Source organism: Colletotrichum aenigma (assembly GCF_013390185.1).
Source record: "Colletotrichum aenigma strain Cg56 chromosome Unknown KSG_Cg56_contig01, whole genome shotgun sequence".
Lineage (NCBI taxonomy): Eukaryota > Fungi > Ascomycota > Sordariomycetes > Glomerellales > Glomerellaceae > Colletotrichum > Colletotrichum aenigma.
In genome coordinates this window covers 4,346,225-4,356,105 of record NW_023500907.1, presented here as the reverse complement: position 1 = coordinate 4,356,105, position 9,881 = coordinate 4,346,225, and the positions used below count along the sequence as shown (strand labels likewise).

General features: G+C 54.1%; 4 protein-coding genes across 4 annotated transcripts; 2 read left to right on the top strand and 2 right to left on the bottom strand.

Moving 5' to 3' along the window:
* Window positions 1-846: 846 nt before the first annotated feature.
* Window positions 847-1,223, top strand: SMT3-1 (Ubiquitin-like protein SMT3; the record flags this gene model as incomplete). Its single annotated transcript, XM_037316398.1, has 2 exons — window positions 847-1,086; window positions 1,161-1,223. 2 exons carry the CDS (start codon window positions 847-849, stop codon window positions 1,221-1,223), a joined length of 303 nt encoding a protein of 100 aa, XP_037185632.1.
* Window positions 1,224-1,564: 341 nt separating this feature from the next.
* On the bottom strand, window positions 1,565-4,047 carry CGCA056_v001136 (LIM domain-containing protein; the record flags this gene model as incomplete). The annotated part of the gene is made up of 2 exons (XM_037316397.1): window positions 1,565-3,903; window positions 3,969-4,047. The coding sequence occupies 2 exons, from the start codon at window positions 4,045-4,047 to the stop codon at window positions 1,565-1,567; spliced, it is 2,418 nt and encodes an 805-aa protein (XP_037184543.1).
* A 1,181-nt stretch (window positions 4,048-5,228) lies between these two features.
* On the bottom strand, window positions 5,229-5,830 carry COX19 (Cytochrome c oxidase assembly protein COX19; the record flags this gene model as incomplete). Its single annotated transcript, XM_037316396.1, has 4 exons — window positions 5,229-5,379; window positions 5,455-5,569; window positions 5,663-5,697; window positions 5,778-5,830. The coding sequence occupies 4 exons, from the start codon at window positions 5,828-5,830 to the stop codon at window positions 5,229-5,231; spliced, it is 354 nt and encodes a 117-aa protein (XP_037184542.1).
* Window positions 5,831-7,036: 1,206 nt separating this feature from the next.
* DNM1 (Dynamin-related protein DNM1) lies at window positions 7,037-9,669 on the top strand (the record flags this gene model as incomplete). Its single annotated transcript, XM_037316395.1, has 4 exons — window positions 7,037-7,135; window positions 7,204-7,590; window positions 7,654-9,291; window positions 9,355-9,669. The coding sequence occupies 4 exons, from the start codon at window positions 7,037-7,039 to the stop codon at window positions 9,667-9,669; spliced, it is 2,439 nt and encodes an 812-aa protein (XP_037184541.1).
* Between the last annotated feature and the right edge of the window lie 212 nt (window positions 9,670-9,881).

The window sequence follows — 9,881 nt, the reverse complement described above, 5'->3', positions numbered from 1 at the left end:
TAGCCGAGGCCTTGAAAATCTTGTAGACAGTTTGATAAGACGATTTGTGCGCCGACAAGATCGATTTGATCCTATGGGAGTCGGGTACCTGACGTCAAGAAGACATATTTGGCCGCGGCCTCGGTGTCGATCTGCTTGCTGACTAAGGAAATGATGAACCAACATGAGCCGCAACTTCCTGATTTCCTACCGGCACCCCTCAAGCCTGCGTCCAAATTTCCAGGTTTTTCCAACCTTTGTTGAGCTCGGGAGGGCTTACTTCATGGAAAGTAGTGCTTACGTACCTTAGGATCTGTCTTGTCTGCTTTGGTAGTAGATTAAGGCGTGTGCTTACCTTTCCTCCAAGGCTCCAGCACCACGCTGGGGAACACAAGCGCGGGGGAGCCTCACAAACCTTGCCGGCAGCCTGTCCAATCAGGAGGCCTGCGTCCCACCTTCTTCTCCCCAAGGTGCCTGCCTGCCTGCCACTCACGCAGTACCTAGGTGCCGCAGGTATTTTACGCTTCCGTTGCCTGTATACCTTACCTTGAGGTACCTTCCTATCTTACTTAGCATAGTCCGTCTCCACATCCCTCTTTCTCACTCGGCGATAGCTCAGACGTGCTTGCCTTCTTCAACGTGCTTCGCGTCAACGTTTCCTACGACCTCCATACGACACAAGCGCCGGCCTTCCACACTGTGGTAAACACACTTCACAGGCCTCGACAGTGAGCTCTCGACGTACGCAATTGTCTCATCCGCGTCTTTCGCAAGCGTATGTGCAAAATCCGCGATCATTCACGACATCTCCCAGATCCTCAGACCCAGCTGGCTAACTTCTGCGCGACTACGCTTGACAGACACACCATGTCTGGCGAACACGAGAACGGCTCCCCCGCCGCTGGCGGTCAAGAGGCCCCCCCCGCCGTCGAGCACCTGAACATCAAGGTCACAGACAACAACAACGAAGTCTTCTTCAAGATCAAGCGGTCAACCAAGCTGGAGAAGCTGATGACTGCTTTTTGCGAGAGGCAGGGCAAGGCGATCAGCTCTGTTCGTTTCTTGTTCGAGGGCCAGCGAGTGCAACCCACGGACACTCCGGACACGGTAAGTGCTGAGCAGTACAATCAGAAACACTGCGAGTTGAGCGAGGCATCGATGCTGATTAAGCTGCCTAACAGCTTGAGATGGCAGACGGCGACACTCTTGAAGTTCACCAGGAACAGGTCGGTGGATCCAACTAGATGGTGGATCGCGAGGAGTAATGGCGTATCTATTGGTGGAGTGCAACGGGTTTCCTTTGCGAAGCGGCTGGGGACTCTCAATAGTGGGCATGGAGTTCAGCAGAAGGATGGTCTGGCTCGCACGTACACAGAGTCCATATCAAGACAGTCCATGATGATTATGACATTCACGCAAACGTTCATTCCATCCTCGTGTTTATCGATGCTTACAAAACGCCTCGCCCAGAGTCATGCATGCCTAAAACAAAAAAACACGGTGCCGAATCTTTACTCCATCGCTACCCCTACCGTTAAATCCTCAACTCCCAAAGTCCATGTCGAGAAAGTTCCGTCGTGATTCATTACGCCTTGAGTTCCAACATGCGACATTGCGTGCAAAGCACAATCGCCTTTTCTCCGTCGTCCTTCGGAAAGATTTGGCCATCATCAAAGCCTCCATTGCACGCAGCGCAGCGGAAGCATTCGTCATGCCACTCACCCCCTAGGGCCCTTATGTACTGCCCGATGACGGCGCATCTGCACTTCTTGCACTTGGGTGCCCTTCGTTCTGTTCGCTTGGTCTGGCAGTTGATGCACCAAGCATATCCGTCCTTCTCGATATGTGTCATGCCTTTTTCGAAGGGGTCTCCGCACTCGGCACAGAAGAAATGGCCGTAGTGCCAATGTTCACCGAGTGCGACCACGTGCTCGCCGAGGATAGGCGTTTTGCAGTGTTTGCATCTTGGCGCAAAAAGCTCATGCCAATCCAGATGGCAATAGAATCGCAGTCGTTCATCGCCGTCTTCGGCCACAGTTTCGCCCGGTGCCTCGTCTAACACCTCGCCGTTCTCCCGACGCCTGATCCTGTCCAAGCGGTTCTGACGATGTGCCTCTGGCTCGGGGCTGATCTCTAGAGCTTCGAGACCAGTACCGCAGGCAAAACAGCTGAAACATTGGGGATGAAAGCGTTCTGTCAGCCCGGCCAGGGAGACGAACCTACCCTCGATAGAAAATCCACACTCGTGGCATAGAGTAGTCGAGCGATGCCCAGCGCCGGGTGCTGGTGACCAGTGACGTTGTGGGCGTTGAAAAGGTCGTCCTCTACCTGGGACGGCTTTGGGGTCGGGCAGGGGCCGTGGTGCTCCTGCTGCATTGCCGTCGTCGGGAGTCACAATAACAGGTATACTTGTGTTCGTTGCAGCCGGCTCGTCAACGCCGGCGATACTTATTGACGGCACGGCCGGGACATGGCGTGTCCCGTCCGTCGAGAAATCCTCCGGCGCCACCACGATAGAAGGAATTTCCACCGGCTGGTTCTTTTGGCTGGAAGCTCCTGTGTCGGAGGTGCCGAAAGCCGATCCTGGCCTTGCATCAGTTTTCTCGTCCGGAGCTTTCCAGTTCGAGTCGAAGCTTACAATCGGCCGTCCAGGTCGATCACTGACGGCCGTGGGCGTTGGCAGCTTCGCGCTGCGATCTTTCAGCTTCATGCTGGTAGCTCCCCTGATATCGTCGCTGCGGATCTCCATCCCGTTCTTCTTCGGCACGGTTCCATCCGCTGCAGGCTTTGGGAAGGACGTATTGGTCGTGTACTGTGGGTTCCGCGATTGGGAAGGCGGGTTGCGGTGGATCTCAACTTTGCACCTGGGCTTCCACGGCGCCACACGGTCAGCTGGCGGCCCAGCCGCGAAGCGCACCTGGCTTTGAGGGTTCTTTGGCTTGTCCACGAGAGGAAGATCCGGCACAGCCTCCGATTTGGGCTTGGGTGCTCCTCGGCGGTTGTTGACTTCAGGCTCCTCCCAGATCTGATCCCCTGAGAACGGCTTTTCTACCTCGCCGCTGATGTTGCGTTTCATGCTGCTGCGGCGGCGGCTGACGGACGCAACCCCAGAGTTGGAATACATGGCACCAGATGGACCGGATATTTCACAGTCTAAGGAGGGGCGTTCCGGGCTTTTCCCCTCTCTTCCAAAGCTATCACGCGACAGTGACAAAGAAGGACGTCCGTCGCTGTCAGTGGAACTGCCTGAAAACGACCGTGTAGTGTCTCTAGCCAGCCCAGAAGGCCCAATCTCATTGCCGTATTTCCCCACACTAGCAGTGCGTGCGTGGGCATAGCTGTTCTTCCTCAAGTGAGGCTTGTATCGATATGGTGCATTGGGATCGGGAGGGGCAACCCCATTCCGATGCTGCCAGACCAATTCTGAGGCCTCGTCAAGAGCAGCATTGTAGATTCTCGTATCATCGTCTTGGGTACTAGTGGCATCACCTTGGACATTGGAAACGCAGGCTCCGTCGCCATTGTCGTCCTTGATGCGCATATCGTCCATAGCCTGACGAAGGGATACTGCTTCTTCCTTTTCCATCCATCTTTGCCCCCTTTCCATATATGTGTCGGTGGGTACAACCTCGGAAGGCTTCAAAGGTGTCGCAGAACGGGGAGGGTAGTAATCGCGGCCGGAGATGCTGGACATGGAGTAGCGGGAAGAAAAGCTGGCGTTGGCCGGGGGAGGGCTGGGTCGGGCGGAGATGTCGACAGAGCTGGGGATCGACACAGCAGGACTTCCAGAACGGGAAAGAGGTTCAGAGGTGTTCGGCTGGTCGTGGGAGGGACGTTTGGACCTGGTCGTCGACGATGGAGGCTGTGGTCTCGCGCCACCGGGGCGAGCGACACGGTTCGTTCTGAGATTGGCGAGGTATGCAGCTAGAAAGTCAGGACGTTAGCAATAGATGGGAAGTGGAACTCTACTGCGTAGAATTGTTCCTCACCGAACTGCTCGTTGTTCATGTACGTTGGAGACGGAGGCGTCACTTTCCTCGTCCGCTCCGCACTTCTCCGTCGGTGCATGATGGAATTGAGGGACGGCGGACACCGAAAATGCTCATACACAGAGACAGATGTTGAGCCGGCGGGCAGATTGTGAGTGCGGAGATGGAAGAAGGTGTCCAGTGACAGTGCGGGGGAGGGCACGCAATGAAAAGGGTTTGGTGTTGCTGCGAGACTTTTGTATGAAGGTAGAGATGCTGGCTAAAGCTGTGAGGCATGGGCTTAGGCATGTGAAGGGAAACCGGTGGCGTCGTTGCCTTTGCCAGCGTGAAACTGAGGTGTTGAAGATATATCTAGGCCATGTGGTCAGCGCTGGTTGGTTGTCCCGGCAACAATGACTCCCGAGTTTGTGGGTTCATGGACCATACCTTACCTAGTGTACCATGCAGTAAACGCTCTCGAGGTACCTGAGGTAGGCACATTGGAGTTGTCTGTGTTAGGGAAGGTGAGGGAGGGGTTCTTCACCGTGCTTCTTTGACAAAGCCGACCGCCCTTTCCTTCGATTCCGGGGCCCAGGCCTGGTACTTGTACAATGTCACCTTCCCTCAGCACGCGGGGAACAGCAAGGTTCTTGGACTTAAAAGCGCTGGGTAAAGGTAGGTGTACATTGACACCCGTATGCGTACTGCGCAGTAGCTTGAAGATAGAATATGCGGTCAAATACGCAGTAGTGCTCTCTGGAGTTGAGTAGCTGGAACATTCCCTGTGCTCCTGTCCAATAATGCCATGCAATGGTGGCGGTTCAAGCCCGTCGTCTCGCCAGGTTCCTGCAGGAAGTGTGTTTACCAGCGTCACAAGTCTGACACGACAACCAGACAGTCTTGGTTCGCTGGCAACAATGCAAGGGCTGCTTACAGGTCCACAGCTTTTCGAAGCTGTTTTTGTCCTAGGGCGACAGGTCGAGATGACTCATTCGAGAAGTAAACATGCGGAGGGGGAAAAAACAATGATGCATGAGGCTTCATGTTCCTTGTGGATTCCCGCATGAACACCACCCTTTCCAATAATCTTCGCCCATGATTATACCAAGCAAGCTTCCTGGTTCTGCGTGCGCAACGTTCCGCCACAACTGCGCAGGTTGGTTTGGGCTTTAGGATTTATTTTATGCCTTCGCTAATATACAAAATATGAAGCTGTATTGCTGCGTCGGGTGCTTATGTCCAACTACCCAACGAAGATTGCAATCAGCGAAAGACAGCTTGTCACCACCTTAACTCGCCGGGGCGCGCATCTCCGTCTTTGTCTTGGCTATCTTTTCCTGGCGCTTGTTTCCGCGCCAGCCCGCCCTTGCTGTCCGGCATTTGATCGTTGCCGAAGCCTAGGTTCTTGAAGTCGTCTTTGGCCATAAGATTCCTGCGGAGCGACCGACACAGTTAACATGGTTGTTTACGACCTCATGGACATGACAAATCCATGTCGATATCTTACCTATCCATACGACAAGCCAGGTAAGACTTGGCAAGATCGCGACACTGAGCGTCATTGACGCCGCGGACTTTCTTGATGCACTCGAGGTAGTTTGAGATGACATGCTTGCATTCACCTGATGGGCGTCAGGATAGTACCATATAGCAACGTAAGAGTTCCCGGCTAGAGAGCATTGTGATTGACCGCGACACAGTCTGACTTGACTTACCATCGTGGTCCAGAGGGAAACTGCCACGCTGAGGACTGTGAACAATATCCACGGTCAGTCAAGTGAGTTATCAACTGAAAGCAAAAGGAACCAGAACGCAGATGTCTGCACGCACGGGATTGGTTTGGCATTTGCCTGGCGGGCCCCAGGGCCACCGAGTTGGCTCATGGTCTCTGCTTCCTTCTGGTGTTCCTTCTTTTTTGGGCACCGAGTTGTTGGTTATCGCTGTTTTGCTTGCCGAGGTTGTGAAGATGCTGGAAGATCTTTGGACTGGAGCCGTTTTAAGCCTGACTTGACAGACGCAAAAACGCGCCACACCAACTGCCTACACGAAACAACTGGGATCACTAGGTCTGCATAAAAGATACACTGGGCATCATGTAAGGAAATCTATTGGGTTGAACCCTTTACAAAGTAATGACATCGTACGCACTTGGAACCTCAGGTCGATCGGCTTCCTTCCATTCCATCCATCCATTGTGTGCTTCGGTCGGGAATATCTGCATTGCCGATGCTGACCTAGGTGAGATCCAGTGAGCCCCAGCCCGCGGGGTGGCCCGGGTTTGCAGGTCCTGGAGGCGTCCGATCAAGAACTCAGATCCCTCAGAGGACAAAGCTGAGCTAAGCATCGAGTAAATGTATGGATACCTCAGGAACCAGAGGGAGCAAAGACACTAGGCACCTGAGGCTCATCGCTTGCGCATCCAGTGAAAATGCTGTCATTCTTCACCCTCAACGTGAGCTACCTGAACAGAGCAGGGTACGTACCGTGGACTGGGCAGTCTGTGTAGTGGGCGTGGACCTCTAACCCCTAAGCCCCCAAGGTATCCATAGCCAGCCAACACCAGCATTACGGCCCTTGCACCAACTTTCTCTGAGAAGGCGGCTTGTGGACCGCGCATGAATTCTTGAAATTGGACGACGCGAGCAACATCGGCTCTATCATATCGAACGAGTCCTCCCCGATTCATCCAGTCCCAAGGGTTACCGTGCTGCTCCCTGAGCTTCCTTTTCTTTTTTTTTCTTCTTCTTCGCTCTCTGTTTCTGGGACCCATCGACAGTCGGAGGCAATCGACGCATTCAGTCTTCGACCAGAAGACGCTTGCTCCCTTCGTCTGCGTTGCGTTGCGTTGCGTTGTGTGTTTTGGTACGGTGCGGTGCGGTGCGGTGCTCTGGTTTCTCTGCCTCGCCCAGCTCCTTCGCAGCTCCGTCTTGCTCTGCAACGCCTTCGGTCTTGCATAGGGTAGCTTCGACCTCGTCCGCCAGAAGCTGTGTATACTGCATTTTTGAACGGAAAACCCCCAAAAGGCACATTGACGATTTCGCCTCGCTTCGACCCAAGTGAATATCACCCACAACTTTTGGTCCAGCACCATGGCGTCCCTCGGAGACGACCTCCTCACGACCGTCAACAAGTTGCAAGACTTGGTGTTCAACACTATCGGGAGCGACTCTCTCGATCTGCCACAAATTGTACGTCATTCTGTCCTCGAACCCACTTACGACAAGACCTCTCACTTACGTGCCTTCTCCTCAAATAGGTTGTTGTAGGCTCTCAGTCCGCTGGGAAATCATCCGTACTGGAGAACATCGTCGGCCGTGATTTCTTGCCGCGCGGAAGTGGCATCGTCACCAGACGACCCTTGATCTTGCAACTGATCAATGTTCCCGAAGACGAAAATGCTGCGGATCCTCTGCAAGACCCGTACCGGTCCCCCGATGTTGCCCGGCGATCCGAATGGGCCGAATTCCATCATATTCCCAACCGCCGTTTCACTGATTTCTCCGACGTGAAGCGCGAGATCGAGAACGAAACGTCCCGTGTGGCTGGCAATAATAAGGGCATCAACCGGCAGCCTATCAATCTCAAGATTTACTCCCCGCATGTCCTCAACTTGACGCTCGTCGACCTACCAGGACTCACAAAGGTACTACCAACTTCTTCTTAAAGCATACCCGGTCTACACCGTCGTTCTGACGTTATTCGACAGGTTCCCATCGGTGATCAACCCACGGACATCGAGAAGCAGACGCGCAATCTCATCTCAGAATACATTGCCAAGCCGAACAGTATCATTCTCGCCGTCTCCCCCGCGAACGTTGATATCGTGAACTCGGAAGCTCTGAAGCTTGCTCGGCATGTTGATCCTCTGGGAAGGAGAACCATCGGTGTACTCACCAAGGTTGACCTGATGGACCATGGCACAAATGCGTTGGATATCTTGTCCGGCAGAGTGTATCCCCTAAAGTTGGGCTTTATCGGTGTTGTGAACCGTTCACAGCAAGACATCCAGGGGAACAAACCTATGGAAGAGGCTCTCAAGGCTGAGTCGGACTTCTTCCGCCATCACCCGGCGTACCGCAACATTGCCAGTCGCTGCGGAACTCACTATTTGGCTAAAACGTTGAACACCACTCTCATGGCTCATATTCGCGAGCGCATGCCTGACATCAAAGCGCGACTCAACACCCTGATGGGTCAGACGCAACAGGAATTAGCGAGCTATGGCGACATGCATTTCAGCGGCAAAGAGCACCGCGGGTCCCTCATTCTGCAACAGATGACACGATTCGCCACGTCATTCATCTCATCCATTGACGGTACCTCGACCGAAATTTCCACCAAGGAGCTGTGTGGTGGCGCCCGCATTTACTACATCTTCAATTCGGTTTTTGGCATGTCTCTCGAGTCTATCGACCCAACGTCAAACCTCTCAGCTTTGGATATCCGCACGGCTATCCGCAACTCCACCGGCCCTCGTCCCAGCTTGTTTGTGCCGGAAATGGCATTTGACCTGCTCGTGAAGCCACAAATCAAGCTTCTTGAAATTCCCAGCCAGAGATGTGTCGAGCTCGTCTACGAGGAGCTGATCAAGATATGCCACACATGCGGTTCAACTGAGCTTTCTCGCTTTCCTCGGTTGCAAGCAAAGCTGATCGAGGTTGTTTCCGATCTGCTGCGCGAGCGCCTGGGGCCTACATCATCATATGTAGAATCCCTGATTTCGATCCAACGCGCTTACATCAACACGAACCATCCCAACTTTCTGGGAGCCGCCGCAGCTATGAGTAACGTTGTCAGCAACAAGCAGGAGAGAGAACGAAAACGCCTCATCCAGGAGGAGAGAGAACGGCGGGAGAAGAGGAGGTTGAAGGAGCTTGGCAGCAACGGTGTTGAGGCACCAGACGACGAGGAGGCCAACGCCGCTGCCCCCGAGAAGGCCGACCCGGCATCTCTCCGGAAGCAGGCCAGCAAAGGAGCACGCAGTCTATCCCCAGGTGTACGGGAGAATGGCGCTACTGGGCTGAATGCGGCATTGAATGGAGCAAGATCGGGATCTCCCTCCAGATTTAACGGACAAGGCCTTGGCGGTGCTCGCGACTCGTTCCTGACCTACTTCTTTGGCAAAGACGGTGCTTCGCCTATTGGGACACCCCAGGGCATGTCCCCCACGCCCAACTCCTCCATCGCCCGCCATGTAAGCCAGACTTCTGAGCCCACATTCTCACAAAGCATCCGCCGGACCGAAGAAAAGGTGGCTTTGCGGACCCCTACCCAGCCCCCGGTTCGGGAAGACGAGCTGGATTTCCCCAACTCGAACCGATCTGTAGACTTTGGAGCGCCATTCGTAAGTTGTCTTGGCAACACATCAAGCCCCTTAATGTATTCCGTATACTTACATCCACTCCAGGGCGCGACAGGTGGCGAACCAGCCATGACGGAGAGGGAAGCCATGGAGACGGAGCTTATCCGAGCACTCATTTCCTCGTACTTCAACATCGTGCGCGAGTCGATCGCTGATCAAGTCCCGAAGGCTGTCATGCACCTGCTGGTGAACCACTGCAAGGACGTTGTCCAAAACCGACTCGTCAGCGAACTTTACAAGGAGGTCCTTTTCGAGGAGCTGTTGTACGAAGACGACGGTGTCAAGAAGGAGCGTGAGAAGTGTGAGAAGCTGCTCCAGACATACAGGGAGGCAGCGAAGATCATTGGCGAAGTGTTATAGATATGTGTTGGAACAGAAACAGATGCTGGCAAATCATGCGCCTCTTGTCTACACTAGTCCTGTCAACTCTTCTTATTTCAGTATCCGCGAAGTGGGCATGGTGAGGACCTAGGTCAGGTCCCTGGCGTTTCTACGGACACGGTCAGGAATGCTGTGAGGATCGACACTATTGTACACGGTTGGGTCATCTGTCCCACAGCGTTGCTAGCGGT